This window comes from Rhinolophus sinicus, chromosome 8 (genome assembly GCF_057876585.1).
Source record: "Rhinolophus sinicus isolate RSI-liver-muscle chromosome 8, RSI-T2T, whole genome shotgun sequence".
Taxonomy (NCBI): Eukaryota; Metazoa; Chordata; class Mammalia; order Chiroptera; family Rhinolophidae; genus Rhinolophus; species Rhinolophus sinicus.
In genome coordinates this window covers 52,803,310-52,824,515 of record NC_142508.1, presented here as the reverse complement: position 1 = coordinate 52,824,515, position 21,206 = coordinate 52,803,310, and the positions used below count along the sequence as shown (strand labels likewise).

The 21,206-nt window shown below is 48.1% G+C and overlaps 1 protein-coding gene across 1 annotated transcript in view; it reads right to left on the bottom strand.

Annotated features, from left to right (window-relative positions):
• The window catches only part of COTL1 (coactosin like F-actin binding protein 1), a 40,230-nt gene extending 20,806 nt beyond the window's left edge, over nucleotides 1–19,424 (bottom strand). Inside the window, exons 1-2 of the mRNA XM_019747133.3 lie at nucleotides 19,165–19,424; nucleotides 18,826–18,908 (exon numbers count right to left, since the gene is read on the bottom strand). Of these exons, the coding sequence (XP_019602692.1) occupies nucleotides 18,826–18,908; nucleotides 19,165–19,241 (160 nt within the window). The 5' untranslated portion in view covers nucleotides 19,242–19,424. The remainder of the gene's footprint in view (nucleotides 1–18,825; nucleotides 18,909–19,164) is intronic.
• Between the last annotated feature and the right edge of the window lie 1,782 nt (nucleotides 19,425–21,206).

The following is a 21,206-nucleotide window of genomic DNA, read 5'->3' as shown; positions in this document are numbered from 1 at the left end:
GAAACCGAGGCTTAGAGAGGTCAAGTAATAGACAACTCTTTCACTGCCCATCAGAGAACTGGTTATATCTAGACCAGCAGTCCTCAACGTGTGGTCCTGGGACCAGCAAGTCAGCTTCTCCCAGGAATGCACTAGAATGTGATTTCAGACACTGCAAAGGGGGCAGGGCATGGAAACTGAATTTGAATGAGCCCCCAGGGGGATTCTAATACCCCCAAACCTTGAGAACCACTGAACTAGAGAAAGAAGTGAGAAGAGGAAATGATGGGGCTTTTAGCATGGAGAGCTCTACCCCCGGCAGGGGAAGGGGGGGAGGCAAAAGGTCTCCTGGGCAGAAAAGCTTAAGTGTCCCAAATTTGGCCCCAGGCCCCTTCCTTCCCACCTGTACCCCTTTTGTTTTAAGGAAGTGATCATGTAAAGGAGCTTCCTGTGTGGCCTGGCTTCTCAATACTATAATTTACAGAATTAGAGGCATCTAAGTAGGGTTCCTGAGCATCTCACCATCAAAGACCATCATGACTGCCCCCCCCCAGAGAGTCTCCCTCCACCCAAATCCCACAGCCCAAGAAAGAGCAGAGACATATTTAGAAAAAGAGCTACTGAACCATGGTACTGGGATGAGGGAGTTCTGTTACCTCTAGATCACCTATTTGACCTCAGCCATCCTGAACAAAGATTCTCAAATGCATCACAAAATCCCACAGAGCCCCATCTCAGGGGAGAGGTAAGCCAATGACAAGGCAAGGTCAGGAGTCCTGTCTTTGACGACTGTCAATCCCACTGTGCCCTGCCTTCTGGCCAGAGCCATGAGCTCGAAGCCCAGGCTGACTATATGTTACGTGTCCCCAATTTGAGGCTGTGGAAACCCTCCCCTTCCCATCCTGTGAGAGCCTTGTTCGTGAAAAGATGGTCTTCACATGGCATTAATAAAACTCCACTCTCAAAAGAACTTGACCGTTTGGTTGGTCTGTGAAGCCTCATCACAGGCAATGACAGGTTATCAGCGTGGAAGAGCTCCTGGACCAGGCACCGGCACCAGCCTGAAGGACCCCTCGGAACTTAGAAACGCTAGGGTTAGTGTCCTAAGTCTCTCTTCAAGGCTCCTCACCTTCAGTTACCAGGTTACCATGCAGCATAAAGTCATCACACATCAAGTTCTCAGAAACTGCCTGGCACAGAGGAAGTGCTGGCAAACACTGGCTGTCGTCCTGTTTTCTCTCCTCTGCAGCCCCTTCCTCCCTCTGGCTCTCCTCTAACCCCACTCCAAGACCCTGCCTATCCCCTTTCTCTCCCACCTTCCACCCCGGCCCGTCCGCCCCCCCCACCCCCCGCAGCTGTGTCTCCTCCTCCCCTCTCTTCCCTCTTTCAGTCTCTGTCTAGGACCAGAGAGCAGGTAGGGATTTAGAAAGAGAGACAGGAGGCGGGAGGGCCAAGGGGTAATGCTGAACAGTTATAGCAAAGGGATGTGGGAAAAATAATGACACAAAGAAGGGGACATGACCACAAAAGGGCCTGGGGAGAGGGGAAGGGAAAGAATGGAGGAGTCAGACTTCTCAGCAACCACCAAGGCCACCGGGGCGAGCTGCTCTCATCTTTGCCTCAAAACTACGAATGGCATATGACCTGCACTAACATCTCAAGGACTTTCTCTGCCCCCCTCCCCCAGGCTTGACATCTCCTGAGGCTCAGGAAATCCCTGCCAGTATTCTCACCAGGGTGACCCCAAAACAGGGTCCACATTGACGGGGCCTTCTCCAAAAGGGACCTAGTCTTCCCCTCTGCCTGACCCCAAAGTCAGCCCTGGCTGGCAAAGGACAAAACCCAGAGGGTCTGTGCTCTGCCAAGCAGTTCACAAATTTCTCATACTCTTGCAAATGCTTTGGACGATTTTTTCCCCTCAGTACCCACAAAACACATACTAGATGTAGAATAATTAGAAGTATAAATAAGCAAAAATTAGGGTCTCACCACCTAAATAACCTCTGCAAATGTTTCTGTGCATGTCCTTTTGATCTTTTTAACTCCTTTCATATCTGTCCAGTTCCTGTTATATCCCACAGTGCCAGGCACATAGTAGGTACCCAAGAACTATCTGCTGGCCAACAGAAAGGAGAACGAATGAGACCGATGTAGTCATTTCATAATTGCCACCCAAACTTTGAACTTCAGAGCAAGACAAAGAAAGGGGAAAGAAGTGAGAAGGAAATTGCCCCAGCATGAGCTACAGGATTGCAGCTCATTCTAAAGCTGACCTTACCTTATATAGATAGACTCCCTAAGAAGTTATGCAAACAAGGCTCAGTAAGGAGAAAACAACCCACACACCAAAAAGCTGAGCTGTCAGCTTTCTCCAGCTGAGCTCCCTGGAGTGGGTATGAAAGATAATGGGAAAGAATTCTAACATCCTGCCACCCAGGGCAAGGTGACAGCTGGACAGTAGCCACACCAGTGCTTGCTTTCAGTAGGCTGCTAACGGGAAGGGCCCAGGCAGTGACAGGAGACAGGACAAGGGATTGGGAACCATGTCCTCTCTCAGGTCTTACAGGGTGCCCCCTGCCCAGGGGCCTGATGCTGCAAGGAGCAGGGGTTCCCTCCCTTGAAGGGAGAGCTATCGTTATTGAAAAGCCCCAGATCACTCACTCTCTCTTTTCCCAAGTGACTTTTATTGTGTACCCTGACTGGTAAAACAAACAACAACAAAAAACCCCTCCTGTCCGACTCAAAAATTTTTTAGAAAATATTAAGTATAAAAAAATAAAGAAAACTCGTTATCCCAAGAACCAAAGCCCTGTGTACATTTTGGTGCATTCCTTCCTCATAGAGGATGAATGGAGATTTTGTTTCTTGATGTGATCTATACTGTCTGTGTACATACAGATATGTACAGTCTCTGCCTTGAGACCACACTGTATATGCAATTCGATACTTTGTTCCACACATTCCTCAAAGCACAGACTTCCCAAAAGGTTCCTTCCTGATTTTCATTAAACGTGGAATGACCCAGCTTTCCCAGTCTGACAGAGAACACCGGAAAATAGAGTACAGCATAGCCAGAGGAAATGAAAGATGATTACTTCAGTGGGAACCCTCAGGGAACGGGCTGATCTGGATATCAAAATTACCAGGATAGTGAGTGGCTTTCCCCCAGTGACAAGGCACCAGAACTTTTCTTTTTAAATGATGACTTTTACTTCCTTAAATGGAAGTCAGTGTGTTATACTCGACTCCACCCTCTGACTTAGAGCTCAGTGGCTGTAACAGTTCCTGAAGGTTCTGCGTACACCATTACAGCGTCTACAATGAGACACTGAAGCATCTACAGGGAGACTGAAGAAGTCGGGGGTCTGATGGCTTGAGCACAAAATGCCCCTGCAATGCACTGCTCTGCTTTCTTGTATCTACTTTTTAGCGTTTTGCTGTTGTTCCGCCGTTACTAGTTAGTCATTTGACAAGCACTTATTGACAGTCTGTGATCCAAGAACTTTGCTGAATGACACACAATCCCCTTCCTCAAAAAATACACCATCACAAAAACAAAGTGTGAACACAAAGTAGTTAGTGCCAAAGCAATGAGAGTCATCATGGTGTGAATAGCAACATCAAAGAAAGAAGAAAATCAGCTCTGCCTGGGGGATGGTGATCAAGGCAGGCTTCACAGAGGAGGTGATATTTGATATAGGTCTTGCAGGTTGACTTAGAGTTCATGCAAATAACAGGGTAAGACAGAAGGGGGCTCATGTCAACAACTTGAGGGATAGAGTGAGAGAACTACACAGAAAAAAGCAACAGCTTCTGTGGGCAAGGCCAAAATGTCTGCCTCCCCCAGCCCCTCTATTCCTGACTTGCCACAGGCATATAATTAGCTTATCATTAATTAGCATATAAGTAGCATATAATTAGCTTATCATTACTGTGTGTAAAATAAGAGTTTAAAGGCTAGGGGTGACTTCTCTGAGGGCTCCACAGCGGGCTCAGGAATCTTGTTCCTACTCTATCTCAAGTGCCCACAACAGTACCTGACACACTGGCCATGCTCAACAAATATTTCTTGATTAAACGAAGAGCCTTTGCACCATTTTCTGAAGCTACTTCGCAATCCTCAGTTCTCAGCTGCATTCAATTCAGTGGGAGATGCCATTTTATAAGAACAAAACCAATCTCCTTCCTGGATTTTATAGGTGTGGCTGCCACCAGCAGAGAGCAGGGATGAATAGACCAGCAGAGGTGATCAGATGTGGACAGACAGATAACAAATGACTGGTCTGGACAAATGTGCCCTTTAAAAAAAACACGTGGGAAGGGCAGACCAACATGATGTTGCTAGAATCAGCTGTGCCTGCATAATGTGGGGGTTCTTTATCTTTCCTGCTCGCGTCGCCAAGTAGGGTACCCCGAGGGGCAAACTCCAACCCTCAACAACCTGGTTCACATCCCAGCTCTGCCTCTTGCTGCTGTGTAACCAGGGCCCAGAAGCTTTGCCTCTCTGATCCTCTGGGCTAGATGATGGCTTCTCCATCTCTGCCTCAGAGCCCCTGGGTGGTAGAGACAGACAGACAGCTCTCCATCCCCGAGGCTATTAACGACAATCCCAGCCCTTGCGTTTGCCCACACATTTACAACTGACTCACTTTACTCTTCCGTTGATTCACTTATTGATTAACCCACACAACTATCCGTGACAGAACCTCCACGTCTCATTTCTCATTTTGGACGCAAGGGATGAAGGCAATGAAACATCCCCGCGGCACCCGCCCTCTGCCAGGCTGGATTGGGAAGATGAAACCACAGCCAAGGGTACGGGGCTGTGTCTGGGCGCCAATCCTCATCAGAAGTGGTGGACAGTGTAAAGGCCTCAGAACGGGGCATGGCACAAAGCAAGTGGTAAAAATCACTGGACAGGGACGATGACAAGGCCCCTGGTAACTATTATGGAGCAAATGGAGGCAATGGGGACCACAGGGGCACATACAACCAAGTCATTGTGGGCTGATGGGGTTGAGAGTCACTGTGGGGTGACTCTAAGCAGGTCTAAATGGAGGGAAAAGTGACAGAAATAAAAATGCTGACCTGGAAAATAGCCACAGAAATGACCAAAGTGAAATTCCAGAAGGTCATAGAACAAAAGTAGTGGGAATAAAATACATGCTGCTCAGCAAAGTCCAGCGTCCTCACCACGGCCTGTGTGGCCAGCCAGGCTCAGGGCCCCACCTACCTCCCGACCTCACGTCCCTGCACACTTGGAGCCAAGGGCCTACACGATTTGTGTCCTGCCCACCCCTTCTCTTCTTTACATGAAAAAAACGGAGATATCATTTACATACCATAAAATTCACCCCTTTTAACTGTACAGTCATTGGTTTTTAGTATATCCACAAGATTGTGCAACCATCACCACTGTCTAGTTACGGAACATTTCATCACCCCAAAAGGAGACCTCATACTCATTAGCCATCACTTGTCATGCCCTGTCCCAACCACAGGCAATCACTAATCTGCTTTCTATCTCCATGGATTTGTTTGTTCTCGAAACTTCAAATAAATGGAATTCTACAATACGTGGCCTTTCATGTCTGACTTCTTTCACTGAGCGTTTTCAAGTTTCACCCACGTTGTAGCATGTGTCAGGACGTCATCCTTTTTACGACTGAATATTCCATTGTCATCAATGGACCATATTTTGTTTAACAATCTGGGTGGTTCCTACTCTTTGGCTAGGGTAAATAATGCTGCTGTGAGTATTCAGGTATAAATTTATGTGTGGACACATATTTTCATTTCTCTTAGGTAGATACTAAGCAGTGGAATTGCTTAGGTTTAACCTTGTCAGGACCCACCAAACTGTTTTCCACAGCAGCGGCACCATTTTCCTTCCCCACCGGCAATGCATGAGGGTTCTGATTCTCTAGAGACTCACCAGTCTGCTATGATAGCCCACTAGTGCGTGTGACGTGATATCTCATTGGGGACTTGACTGGCATCGCCCTAATGACTTGTATTATTGACCATCTTTTCATGTGTCTATTGGCCATTTGTAGATCTACTTTGGAGAAATGTCCATTCAAATCCTTTGCCCATTTTTTTTAATCGTGTGGATTGTCTTATTATTGTTTAGTTGTAAGAGCTCTTTATATATTCTGGACACCTGATTGTATCGGATATATGGTTTGAGGGCCACTCCTCATTCTGATACCACGTGTCCAGGTCCTTCTCATTCAGGTCTCTCCTCAGTGTGAATCTCTCCTCTTTAGGCCTCCCCTGACCACCCTGGCTAATGGTGGCTTCCCTGCACTGCAGCTTGTCTGTAGTCCATCGCTTCATTTTATTTGCTTTATGGCACTCATCTCATTCTGAAATCATCACACTTGCTAGCTTGTCTATTATCTGTCCCTGCACTTCCAACAGAATGTAAACTCTGTGATTTAGATCCCTCAACTTCCCCAGGATCCAGAGTGCCTGAATCCTCGATTTAAATTTGTTGGATGGATGAGTAATTATAAATCACCAAAGAGAGTAAGTTACTTTCCCGGAATTGGACACATGGCAGTAGGTTTTGCCAAATCAAGAACGGAACAAGTGGCATCCAGTTCAGGGCTGCAAGAGCTTGCAGAGTGAACACAGGCCCTCCTCTGTTGGGCAGGGGGCCAGAGGGGAGGTGACTGCCTGAGCTCACACAGGGGTTGTCGAGGTTGGCTATTCTCACTCTTCCCCAGGAGGCCCAGCATGACCCATAGGGGTCCCTGGCCTGCCTGAGGCAGCAGCTTCCTTCATTTTCAAACCATGAACAATACACTCCATTCTATAGTCAGGGTAGAATTAGAGCCAAAAAAAGGGGGGGGAGTACTTCCAGGTCAGATCAGATGACCTCCAAGGGATAGCCTTTCAGACAATAAAAGCGAAATTAGAATTTTACCCTGGGAAGGATGGAGGCGTTTGAATTACAGAGTGTTGCTCCCCAGAGACCCCCACAAGTTTTCCACTGCAACAAAGGCGGAAAAATTACCTCTGAGCTGCGTAGTCCCACAAACATGACACGAGCCAGTGGCACAGGCCTTAGAGCTGTCCCTCAGCTTTCAAGAAAAGAGCTTGTGAAAAGTTGTTAGGAGAGTAGATCCTAAGAGTTCTCATCACAAGGAGAAATTATTTTTTCTTTTCTTTTTATTGTATCTGTATCAGATGATAGATGTTAGCTGAACCTGTTGTGGGAATCATTCCACCATATATGTAAATCAAACCATCATGCTGTACACCTTAAACTTATACAGTGCTTGATGTATGTTAATTGTTTCTCAATAAAAATGGAAACAAAAGTAACATCTTGCCTGGGGTCTTTCTTCCGTCCTTATTTCAAAAGAATTCCAGCTGCAAGTGTCAGAAAGCAGCAGGGTGTCAGGAGTGAGTAAGGCCCAGGGTAAGGAACACTGCTCATCCTCTTTGCTCAACCCTGGGCCAGTGCCTTCATGTTTGAGCCTCAATTTTTCCATCTCTGAAATGGGAATAACAACAGAGCCTACCATACAGGGTCATGGTGTAGATTAAATGAAATCCTGATTAGATGACTGTAGCTAGCAAAACAGTGGCCCCTAAAGATGTCTATGTCTTAATCTCCGGAACCTGTGACTATGTGACCTGACATGACAAAAGGGACCCTGAAGCTGTGATTAAGGATCTCGACATGGGGAGATGATCCTAGATGATCTGGGTGGGCCCAATGTCATCACAAGCTCCCTCAAATGGAGAAGAGGGAGGTAGGAGAATCATAACCAGAGAGATAGTACTGTGAGGACTCAGCCTGCCACTGCTGACCTGGAAGACGGAGGAAGGGGCCATGAGCCACGAGCCAAGAGATGTGCGCGGTCTCTAGAAGTTGGAAAAGGCAAGGAAATGGATTCTCCCCTCGAGCCTCCAGAAAGAACCAGCCCTGCTGACACCTTGATTTTAGCCCACGGAAACTGACTTTTGGACTTCTGACCTTCTGAACTATAAAATAATAAAATTATGTTGTTTTAAGCCACTAAGTTTGTGGAAATTTGTTACCTCAGCCATAGGAAACTCATACAATGGCCTTAGTACAATGCCTGGCAAATAAAAGTTCAGTCTTCGCCATTATTTTTTTCAAGTATTATTCTGACTTATTATTGGCAAGGAAGTTTACACAAACGCATAGGAGATAAAAAAGAATAAGTGCACGATAAAAAATGAGATAGATGATCAAAAACTAAGTCTAGAACTAAAATAGGATCTAAAGCAGGTTAATTTCAAAATGCACTGGTGAAATAAAATATAAAATGCCGAGGCAACAGCCCTGCCTCAGGGGACCTGCCTCTGCTGAGGCCCCTGAGCTGAATTTGAAAAGCCAAAGGCATAAAATGAAATCGGTGAGGAATGCAGCCACGCAGGGGCTCCAGGTAGAAGACCTGGGCCAGAGGCCAATGGAGGGTGGGGGCATGGGCCAGGGGCATCAACCAGGGAGTCTCAGCGCCTGCTCACCCTCCCTATGGACCACTGGGCTGTTATGTTGGCAGAGGGGACAGCAGGCCTTCCAGGGGTGAGCTCAGCTCTCAAACATCTCGAGACTGTCATTCATTCATCGATTCAACAAATGTCTGAGGAGAATGCTGAGTGCTGATGACACAGCAGAGACCCAAACAGACCAGGATCCCACCTCCCCCAGGAGCTCAGATTCTAGCAGGAGAGTCAGAAGACAGAGACACATGCTCATGGGATAACTTGGGGAACTGGTAAGTGCTACAGCCCATGACTTGGGCCCATACAGGGAGTGACACACCCACTGGGGACAAAGAGAGTGGGACTGGCTACCCATGAGGGGTGGGGATTTTCCACTGAGGAAACCACCCCCAGAGTGACAAAGTCCCTCTTTCCAAAAGATCTAATCATGGAATTGAAGAAACAGACAAGCACGTAACCTCCACATAATGGGATGGCATCACAAAGGCAAGGAAGGCATCTGAGCAGAGGGCACATTTGCACTGGGCTTTGACGAATATATACAAGTCCTCCAGGAAAGCAAAATGGGAGACTGCCCACAAGCCATTAAAAAAGGGGAGGGCAGGGCAGTACAGCGCAGGGGGAAAGCGGGGAGCCTCAGTCATAGACCTGGCTTCCAAGTCCCGTTTTTCCACTTAACTGTACCATTCCAGCAAGTGACTTTCGTTTCTCCATGGAAACCATCAGATTCCTCATCAGTAAAACGGGGATGACTCCTACTTAGGGTGTCATTGTACTCATTCCATCCACGGCCCTCATGGATGGAAACAATTAGATGAGCTAATACAGGCAAAGCATCCACTGAGTGCCTGGCATTCGGGCGTCCACGAGGTCAGAATGCTGTATTTTGACGATGTGCATTGGGGATGGGTGGTTAGCTAGAAAGCATCTGTTGGGAAAATGTGCCAAGGTGTCCTGGAACTGACCTCCAAAGGAGGACACAGCCAAGCAACTAAAGCAAGCGGCTGAAAATTCCATAATTAAACCAAAAAGTTTATTAGGGGAATTTATGGGTAACTTGGGCAACAGCGAGATGGTGGATCTCCGCACCCAACGGGATGCGAGCTTGATATATAGAGCCTCGAGGAACACAGGTGGCTTGAAGCCACCTGGTACGCGCTTGTTACAAGCTGCATCGTCCAAAGCCCACCCCTCCCGGGATGACCCAGGTCACTGAGAGCAACTTGCTTCTTAAGATGGCATCGGTCACACCAAGCGCTAGAAACCATTTTGCTAATAGCATCCTGTCATAAAGGGCATCCGTGTCATCTCTAAGTATTTGGACCTTATGGGCAAAAGCTACAAAATGTTCTTAAGGGGAGAGGAGTTGATACAACCCAATGTGAAGTTTAGAAAGCCACCTCTGGCCTGGACTGTTCACTAGAGTCAGAGCAAGGGCCTAACTCAGCACTTGGCAGTGGGCTTGGCACACAGTAGGTGCCCAGTAAATTTCTTGGAGAAGGAAATACAGTGATTAAGGGCAGAGCCCTGGGAAACACCCACACTTATGGTGCAGGAAAGGAAAGGAGAACCAGCAGAAGGAAGTGAGAACAAGAGATGAGAGACACAGAAGGAGAACTAAGGGAGCATTGCAGGGCAGAAGCAGAGGGAAGGGAAATTAGATTTTCAGTAAGTAGAGATCACTGACAAATGCTTGAGGGAGCGAAAGTGGAATAAAGACAAAGAAATGGCCACTAAATGTGGCAACTAGAAGATAACCGAAGACCTTTGCATGCATGGGGTTCCATGCTTTGGGTGTGGGGGACACCAGAATGTAACAAGGTGAAGAAAGGAGGGGAGGGGAGCCGGTGGACATAATTATCTATACAATCCACAAGCAACACTTCCAAAAAGTTTGCATTGACTCCTAAGGATTTTCAAAGAGCTAAAACTCAATTCAATTCACCTAATTGAACACTTTTTCTGAACAAGGGACACCCTACTTACCAGGAAGATGGACAGTTAGCAACCTTCCCCATGACAGATGTGGCCACAAACTCAAAAGGAAGCACAAATATCGCCAAGAGCCAATCCAAACAAAGAGCTATCACAAAACGCATGCACCTTATGACACAAGCCATGCCATGCAGCTCAGGACCTCCCAGAAACAGGTATGTGGGGACAGAAGGCTTGAATGTTGCAGAGAACTATGAAGGCAATGGCTCAATAGCCGTCTAGGGTACCACATTGTTTCTGGAACAAAACCAGTGCTCAATCAATGTTTGTTGAATGCATAACTGACACACTGTTTAGCACTTTACAATGTCCAAAGCACTAATTTAAAGCTTCCTTTTGACCTCAGATTCCCGTAGACTCACTAGACAACTTCTCTCCTTTCCTTCTCACTCAAATTTCTGAAATCCATATGTGTATGTGCAGTTAGGGGGAAAAAAATCCAAGTGCACAACAGCATGGTACACAGACTGCCAATTGTATGTGTGTTGTACAGCTACACACAGAGCCATGGACCGCAAGTATATCTGTCTCTTGCATCCCATCCCCCTTCTTTTGGTTATGGCAAAGATTCTCACCTTGACCAAACTCTAGCCAGGCTCTCTGAGCTCTTTTTCAACTACGTCTCAACCTATGGACTTGTGTGTTCATCTCTGCATCATCTGATTTTGGCAACACTCCTGCTAAGTCAGTTTAGCCAGAATCCCCCAGACTCTTTATCTGATCACCCTTCATATATAAGCATGTTCCTCATCTTCCACGACCCCCCTGGGGATGTCTGATCACCCTGGGCTGCCTTCAGCAAGAATCTTGTTAGGTTGGTTTAGCCAGAATCCCCTTTACCCCTGATGTTTCCTCTTGGTACTTTTCTATCCACTGGCCACCCCCTCCCCCTCCCACCCCACCCTGCTCTTGGACAATAAATTTCCACTTTTTTTTATTGAATTCGCAGTTGTGCCCAATTTTTCTCCTCTACTACCAAACCTCATTGCAGTGGTCCCTACACCGATCACAATGGTCCCCCTGGATAAAGTCTACCTTACCATTCTTTAACAAGCATCAGAATGAATAATTTTTCTCTTTAACAGTAAACACACCCCCATTCTCTTTTGGAATCATCCCACTGCCACTCTCAGTACCTGGTAAAGCTGACCCCACCCTAGAGGTTGTTAACATTGTCCAGGCCTACGTTAATGCATTTTGTCATTCTCCCCAGTGCAGAATACCAGAGAAGGGGGCTGTGAGAGAAGAGAGTGCACGGTCAAGGGGGGCCTCTTTCAATCTCTTTCTTAAACATCTAGGCCAAGTGGTCAAACATCCTCTCCTGACATACCTTCCATGATGGGGGTGTCACTACCTTCAGTAACAGTCCATTCTAACTGGAGGACAGCTCTCCCTCACATGTACCCAAAATCTATCACTGAAATTTCTACTGTTTGGTCCTCTTCTACCACATGGGGTTGGCATGGGGGTAAGAACACTAAAGTAGTTTATATCTTCCCCACGACAGTCCCTCAAACATCTCAAGACAACACTCATGTCCTCCTGAGGTGTCACTCCTCCAGGTTAAATATGCCCAATTTTCTCAGTCAATGCTCAGATGAAAGGTTTTGAATTCCTTGCCAACCTGGATTATTCTCTTTTAGCCTGTTCCCAGCTGACCACCCTGAGGATTTTGGCCAGAACTCTTAGATGGAAAGGATAAAGAACTCATTCAAGCTGGCTTAAGAAAAAAAAAATTCCATTGGTTCAAAAAAATTCAAATGTCTGGATCCAAGGGTTTAAGCCATGTCATCTGGTGTCCACTCCCCATCTTTGGCTCTGTTCCTGACTTTTCAGACAGGTTCTTTCTTCAAATGATGGGTCCCCTTTAAGTTCCAAGCCTTTTTATTATGCTTACAGGTCTTAACCCCAGAGAAACATAAAGGGATTCTTTCCCCAGAACTCTATCCAGAGACTCAGGGATGAATCTGATTGGCTTGACTTGAGTCACATGGGCCCAACCCTGAACTAATCAGTTAACAGAGGGGATGGCTTACTCTGATTGGCCAGGTCTGGATCATGTGCCCTCCCTGTGGGGAGGGGTGGAGTCAGCCATGCAGGAACTACATTGGCTGAGCAGGATTATTATGAAATAGGATGGAGAAGTTGCCCCAAAGGATGGGATGCTGGACAGACAGAAACATCGAACCTCACATCTCTGTGAGTAATGTTTTGAGCTGAACACTCCAGGCTCACCAGAGCATCATGGGAATATCATCTGCACGCAAATCATCCTCCAGCCAACATCACAAGACATCCACCCCAAATCAACTTCATGCTGACAGTGCCCTCCATGAATGCACCTTTTCTGGTAACTACCCCACACATCAAATTAATTTCAACCTATCGATTGATGTACAACACCTTCCAAGAAGACGCTACATTAACAATAGCCAAATTTATTGAGCAATGACCACCAGGCACTACCCTCCAAGCTTTAACTGTATCATGTCAATTGGCCCTCACAACAACCTTGGGCATTATGTTCAATCATTATCCTCATCTCACAGACAAGGTGACAGAATCTGAGAGACTGACTTGTCCAAGGTCACACGGCACCGCAAAGCTACAAGTCAAGGCAAGACACCCTGGCTCCACCGTCAATGCTCATATTGATCAGCTCTAAAATCTGCACCAACAGAAAACTGGATTCATTCCCAGATACCTGGATTCTTTCCAAAATAAAACTACTTGCAACAGAGTACTTTGGGGTCCATCCATAAAGGAACAGTTAAACAATGTTACATTTATATGAGAGAACATTATGTAGCCACTTTGAAAGCTGGGCAATGACAATAAAACGTCAGTTCCATGAGGACAGGGACATGCTCTGTTTCCATATTTATCCTCAGTGCCTAGAAAAGTACCCTGCAGAGTAGCCACTTATGTCCATTGGAGGAAGGAAGGGAGGGAGGGAGGGAGGGAGGGAGGGAGGGAAGGAGGGAGGAAGGGAGGGAGGGAGGGAGGGAGGGAGGGAGGGAGGGAGGGAGGGAGGAAAAGAAGGGAGGGAAGGAAGTAGGCTGGGTGGGTGGCTGAGTCCTAGAAAGACTGAGATAGGGAAGAGGAATTCTACCTGGAGGGAATATCCAAAATCAAAGGCCCAAGGAAGGGAGAGAGGGAGGGAGGGGAGGGAAAAGGAGGGGAGGGGAGGGAAGGGGAGGGGAGAGAAAGGAAAGAGAGAATGAATGAAGGAATGAACAAAGGAATGAACATATTTCTGCATGGTAAAACTATATCTGAACTATATCTGGTTTTTATTCTCTTTTCTCTTAGTCTTGGTTTCTGAATATTTTATAAAAAACATGTATTACTTGTAAGGTGCAAAAACAGAATGTGATTTTATAGTCCAAGCCACTGCCTCGTCACATATGAGTGATCTGTAAGCCCTTTCTACTTCGATCAGAGAGATCATGTGTCCAGCCAGTCTGGCAAATGGCTCCTTTCCTGCAGCCTTTGCCAGCTGAGCCCGGGCTCCTCCTGACTCCCCTCATGGCTGTCAGGGAAACCAGAGACCCTCCAGCGCAGCTCAGTACCCAGTTCCTCCCAGCGCCTCTTCACCCTCCCACCTTTCTGGTGCTATCAGATCACATACTCTACTTCCTCGTTGATCAAATTAGATGACAACCATAGTAATTAACATTATGGAGCACTTACTCTATGCTAGGTGCCACAGACTTGCTTCCTTACTCCTCCTAATGACACTATAGCAGAAGGATGACCAAGGATGACCAGGCGGGTGCTCTAAGTCACATGACTGGCAAGTATTGAAACCCAGGCTGTCTAATCCAGGCCAAACCTTTAACCACTGTGCTAAGCACCTCTTAGCATGTACTGAGCACCTACAGTATGCGGACCTGGGCAAAGGTCGAATGCATGCCCTCATGGGGCCTGATGCCTACTGCATGCCAGCCTAGGGTCTAGCACCTACCAGGGGCGAGCCTGGGGTTAAGTGCCCACTGTGTGCTGAGCTGGGGCATGCACGGAAGGCTTCAGAACAGACAGCACAATGTCCTCATAAGTGCTATAAGAGTAAAAATAATGCTATAAAGTGACAGTAATGAGAGCCAATGTGCATCAGGTGTCTGCGCTCTCATTTTAGACATAATATTTCCGTGAACCCCCTCCGTCACTCTCAGAGGAAGGCACTGTCAGGATCCCCATTTTACACACCAGAAAACTGAGGCCCAGAGGAAGGGAGGTCCTTTCCCAAGGCCACATAACAAGAGAGAGGTAGAGTAGGGATGTGAATGTAGAGCTTTTCTGATTCCAAAGTGTCCTGGCTTTGACACAAAGAAGGGATGGAACCAGGCTGCATCCGACATGGGCTGAGATAGGGAAGAGGAATTCCACCTGGAAGGAACATCCAAAATCAAAGGCTCGAAGGCTGGGAGTGTGACACTGTGTCAGGCTGCAGGCACACAAAGAAGGGTGCAGGGAGCTATTGGGCAGGAGATGTAGGTGGAGACATTGATTGCGATGCCAATCGGACAGCCTGTGCTTCATTCAATGGGCAGAGGGGTGCCACAGAAGGTTAATGAGCTGAGGGGTGACTTGATTAGAGATGGGCTTTAGGAGGTGACTCCAGTGATAGAGGGTAGACCGGATATAACCCAAAAAGGCCTAAAAGACTGTTGCAATAAGGCGGTGGCAGCTGAGAGGCAATGGACCTGTTTGTAGTTTGCCTCTCTTCCAGAAGTAGCACCCACCCACCACCACCAACACCACCCCACACACACAAACACCCTTTTCCCTTAGGAAGGAACCCTCCCTCACTTGATCTCCTGGTTTGGGTAACGTTGCCTCTCCCCCACTCCAGCAATGGGCACTGATCCAGGCCTAGCCAGCCAGAGTGCCAGGGATTGGTTCAAAAGGGGCACATGAATCCAGCCAGGCAAAGGAGAGTCTGTCGGTCTGGAGATGCAAAATCACTGGCAAAGGGTCTCTCTCTCTCTCCACTGAGATGGCTCTGCCTGTGGCCTGGCTGAGGCAGCTGGTGGCCATCTGTATCACCCCCTCCCAGAGAAGCTGCCCTCCTGCCCACAAGAAGGGTGATGATGGGGAAGGCAGAGCTAGGAGATGGAGGAGAGGGAGTTTGAGTTTGGGCAGCCTTACCTGCAGCTAGCACTTCTCCTGGGCTTTCCAACCATGGAAGCTACAGACTGATTTTTTGCTTAAGCCAACCTGCGTGGGGCTTCTCTCACTGCACCTGAAAGATCTTTCACACAGACAGAAGTATGGGGCAGAAGCAAGAGCAGAGGTGGTTAGTGCAGGAGTGCTTAGCGCAGAAAGAGGGGCCAGAGGAGTCCAGCGCAGGGCCACAGAGGGCTCCAAATCCTGCCAGCAGAAAGAAACAGGAAGATGACGGCCCAGCAACTTTCTAGATCAGCGACCTTCCAGTAAACAGCTGCAGTGGACAAGGAGAGGCCCGGCCTGGGAGCTGAGGAGAGATGAGAGCTGCAGGCTAGACAGGCAGATTTTTCTGGAAAATGCTGGGGAAGGACAAGAGAAGGAAGACAGTAGGCGGAGAGGAGAGGAGAGGGGAAGAGGGTGTTACGGAGAGATAATGACTCAGGGAGGACTGTCAGGGAAGAGAGAGAGCCCAGGAGATAACTTCCCACTCCCATCCCTACAGCCCCCAAGCGAGAGGCAGAGACCAGGTGTGGTTTTCAGACTCCCAAGTCCTCTGTGCACCTTGTGAGAAGATGTTTGGAAACAGGAAACCTGTGCTAGAGGGGACCCTCAGGCTTGTCAGGACACGTGGCTGGCAATTAGGGCCACAAAGCGCTCCCTGCATCACCTGAGTGGGCAAACATGTCCTTTGTAAGCTGCAAACAACCCCACAAGCCCCGACCAGAACCTACGGTACCAACTAAAGCCTCATGGCTTGGAGATGAGATTCTAAACCACTTCCTTGAAGCAAAAAGGCCAAGAACATTGGCCTCGGAGCCAGCCTGCCTGGGTTCAAGTCCCAGCTCTGCAGTGACCTACTGTGTGATCTCGGACAAGTCATTTAACTTCTCTGGACCTTGGTTTACTCATCTGTAGAAGGGGAACAATCTCAGTAACAGAGATAAGGCATGTCAAGTGCAGGGACAAATATATCAAAAGTTACTAGTTGGTGTTCTGATTCCTTTGTCATTGGGTTATAAGGACACAGCAGTGGGAAGGAACAGCTTTTCTGAGAGGAACAAGAGCAGACACGGCACCCATAACCGGCCTATACGTTTGTCCAACAGATGGCTAGGGAAGGAAGGCAGACAGACTTCCAGCCAAAGCAGACAGAGCCTTCAGGTCCCACAACCCATTCATAAGATCAACAAGCAGCAGGGAAAGCATTTTTAGTTCCCCCACCAGGCACGCTCCACTCCCATCCCTGTCATTGGGGGAAGGGTCAGAGTAAAAAAAACCACAAAGCCCAAGAGAGGAAGGAAGTGTTCTCTGACCCTAGCAAGCCCTTCCAGCTTAGCAGCCCCAGTGGCCAGGAGCATCTGTTCGGAATGTATTGACAGGATGCTCTTTCTTCCCTGGGTCACCTTCTCCTACTTGGTGGAGAGAACAATAGCTCCAGAGGCGGAACCCAGTCTGATGGGGAGTAAGTGATGGACAGCCAGGAGGAGGAAAAAACTGCTAGTTTACTGTCTCCAAGTTCAGGGAGGAGGCAAGCTGGCCTATGAGACAAAGCCTCAGAGCCAGCAAGGCAAAAAATACTGCTGAATCTTCTAGTTGTGCACCAAATCAGGGGAAAGTCAAGAGTACACTTATTCCACTCGCAAAAGCATTCACCATGATAGTGGAAGGATAACGATGGTCCAGACGGCTCTTAAGTCAGGGGCCTTGGTCCAAATCCTGACCCCACCAACTCTCCACAAGAGGCTCTGTGCAGCTTGAGATATGTAAGTTGTTCTAGTACTTTACATGTCTGATTTTTAACCATATTTTAAACCAATTCTTTACAAAAGCAATGCATGCATGTCTAGAGGCAGCTCTCAGGGAGACATTTTAGTTGGAAGAACATTAAAAACAAAACAAAAAAAAAAACCCTAGTACCAACCACCCAGCTCATAGCAGACACTTCATAAATAGTCTTTGAATTAGACTAAGTGCAACATATCATTTGATTAAGGAAGGAAGCAGTTAGTGAAAGGAGCAGTCACATGATTCTTGGCATAATTTTGTATTTTTTATTTATTTCACAAAGGACCATGTAGTTTGTAAGGGCAGTCCTAGGAATCTGACACACATTAACTCACTTATCTTTACAACAGCCACCCAAGATTACAGGTGAGGAAACCAAGGGCCCCCTCCCGCGCCACGTTAACTTGCCTCATACCACACAGCTCGGAAGTAGCCACTCTGGGATTCAACACCACCTACCTAGCTGGCTCAGAGGCTCCACCCTAACCTCCAGGCTGCACTGCCTTTGTCTGAATATATCTGTTTCCAAGCTAGAGACCAGAGGCCAGGAGAGAGCCCACTCTCCAATCTCAACTTTAAAGGGTCCTATTACCAACGAGTCTGAGCCTTCGCCTCTGTTGAGGGGCTCATGGTTATACACACCACGTGTCCTTTCCTTTTAATGGTTCAATATACACCAGGGAAATGCACAAAGTTTACAAATCTTAGTATTTGCTTAATGATTTCTTACATACGTACACACCTCTGTAACACCCCCCAGATGGAAATAGGAGACATTTCCAACACCCCATCTCCCCAAGCCTTCCTAGCGCCGCTCTCCCAGTCGGTAGCTATCTATCCTGAAATGTGACCACGATGGTGACTTTTCACACCACAGATTAGTTTTGCCTTTTCTACAATTTCATATAAATAGAATCCTATTTATGAGTATCCTTTCATAGCTAGCTCTATAGTCTTCAAATAAAAAACATATATATATATATAACCAGCACACTGGCAATGATTGGGGTTGAAAGGAGGGTGCAGCTGACAGTTTGTTTCTCTTGCAATAAGCTCCAGGATTGTTTTTATTTTGGCTCACTGACAATCAAAGGGAAAGGTGGGAGGGCTGAACACTGGAGTTTGGAACCACATAAGTTGTCTGTGGAAAACCAGTGACCCGAAGGGGGCAAAGGAGCTGTCCCACCTGGAGAGAGTACTGTGGAGCAAAGAAGCCAGGTGGCCGGTGGGTCACCTCTGGTTGCTCTGGATATCCAGAGGGGAGAAGGCTTTCTGAGGCTTTAAAACGCTCAAATCTTGTTCCCCCAGCACCAGAGATGCCCAGGGTGGCCACTGCCACTCCTCTCCCCAGACGTTAATAATGTCCCCCAAAATCAGGAATTCCCCCCCAAAAGGCTCGTCTCCTCCTACCTGTGCACTGTTGGATGAAGTCCTGATATTCTGCTCCCTGCTCACCGGGGACGATGGTGGAGCCATCATATTTAAAAGTCACCCTTTGGATTGGGAGAAGAAAAAACACACACACATCAGCGTTGGTAGCTGCACGGTGCCCAGCTTCCAGCAGGACAATCTAAAAGATGCTCTGGCTGGGGAGAAGCCAGCGCTGGCTTTCCACTCTGTCCTGGGTTAAGGCTGCAGAAGACAGCACGGGATGACCCTTAATCCGTCCCGTCTGGAAGACGGCTCAGTGCACCAGGCCCCTCGCGAGCTCGGGGAGCAGGGCCTGGAGAGCAATATAAAGTTCCTCACCAGATGACGGCCGAGCCGTCGTCGCGCACCAGGTTGTACGCCTCCCGGCAAGCCTCTTTGTCAATCTTGGTGGCCATCGCCGCGGGGCCGCAGTGGGGACACTGCCCAGAGCGATCGAGCGTTTCCCGTACCGGCCGCAGAGATCCGAGAGCAGCAGGGACTCGCCGAAGGCGGGCGGGCGACGGCAGCTAGCGACTGCAGCGGCGACAGCGACGCTGGGCTGCAAGATCCCAGCTCCAAGCGCGGCGGTGGCTGCGAGTGCGCACCGAGCTCGCGCCTGGACCACGGCCGCGCCGCCCCGCCCCGCACCGCGGCCGCCCTCCCAGGCCACCTCCAGCCATTGGCCGCCCAGGCCGCGGCCGCCCCCGCCCCCCCTCGTCATTGGCCGCTGGGTTTCGGGGGCGTGGCCTCTTTACTCGCTGCCGGCCAATCTCAGCCCGGGCGGGTTGCGCAACTGCGCAGCGGGAGCTGAAGAAGGGGCTTTTTCCTCCTCCCTCTCCCTCCTCCTTCCTCCTCTTCTTCTCCCTCCCTCTTTTCCCTTCTTCTCTCTTCTCCCTCCTCCTCCCCCTGTTCTCCCAACACCCTCCTCATTCTTCCACTCTCCCAACTCCTTCTCCCCCCCATTTCCTCTTCCCCAACCCCTCTTTCACCTCTCCCTCCCCTTTCTCTACTTTCTCTCCTTCCTCCCCCTCCTTGTTTCTTCCTCCTGTTCCCTCCCCCTCCTTTCCCCCACTTGCGCCTCCTCCCACTTCCCCAACCCCTTCCCCCATCTATTCCCTCCCTCTCTTTCCAACAGCCTACCTCCCTTCCTCCTTCCCCCTCCGCCTTGCCTCTCTTCCTTATCCCCACCCCAACTCTTCCTTTCTCTTCTCCTTCCCTCCCCCACCTTGCATCTCTCTCCTTATTCCCCCTCCTTTCTCCTCCCTCACCACACACAACCCCCCCACACCACCTTTCAGGGCTGCAGAGCTCCACAGCTCCAAAGGGGACCTCCAAGTGGGTGACTTAATGCATCAAACCAGAGGCGACTGCCCCCACCTCAGTGTTTGGTTCCAAGGTTTCTAGGTGGGGAGGAATTGGAAGAAATTAAGCATTTTAAATAGGAGGGGATAGAAAGTGGACTGCTTCCAAAATGCTGGTGGGATCACTGTTTACTTTGTATTCTGGTTATTTGCATTCATGTCTTATCTCCCCCTTTTTAGTTCCTCGGAGTGCAAGAGCTGACTCATTCTGTCTTCATTTCCTCCCTGACTCACTCATTCATTCCCTCATCCAGTCATTCCACGAAGACCAGTTGCAGTGTCAAGGCAGGTAAAAGGGCCAGACCCTGGACACCAGCCTCTTGAATTGCATGCAGCGCTGCCGCTTTCTAACTGTGGGCCCTTGGGGAAGATTCAAAAACTCTGAGATTACTTTCCTGGAATGGAATAATACTAGTACTGACACTGTAAGTTTGGCTTATGGTTTAATTGAAATGATATGTGTAAACAAATATATTAGATATTCAATAAAAGGGCATTGCTCTTGGTTATTAACTAATTAAAATAAATCCTAAATAGAAACCCAAAAGGTCAGGGAGGATGTCCAATTAATAATACAATTCTCAGTGGTAAACAAAAAAGTCAATCAAATCAATCAATGGGTGGATAGGACCGTATTTCCAGGAAAGTAGGAGCAGGTGTTGCTACTATAGAGGAGGAATAAACTTTCCTGTACCCTCAAGGTTCTTCTGGCTGGTCTAATAATCAAATAGACATGAGACAGATTAGCAAGAGAAAATAACCAAATTTAATACATACACATGTATGGGAACCCTACATACATACAGAAACCTCACATGCACTGGAAGTTCAGCGACAGAAAGGGAACATGGGTATATAAGACATTCTGAGCTGGGGATGTGGTAAGGTGTCTTGGGAGTTTCAAAGGGTCATTGAAGGATAAGAGCAGATGCTTAGTAAAATAGAAGTTTGTCCTGCCCTACAGATAGGTCAAAAGAGGTTTCTCTGATAATCGCTTGTTATGGGCAAGGCCCTTAATTC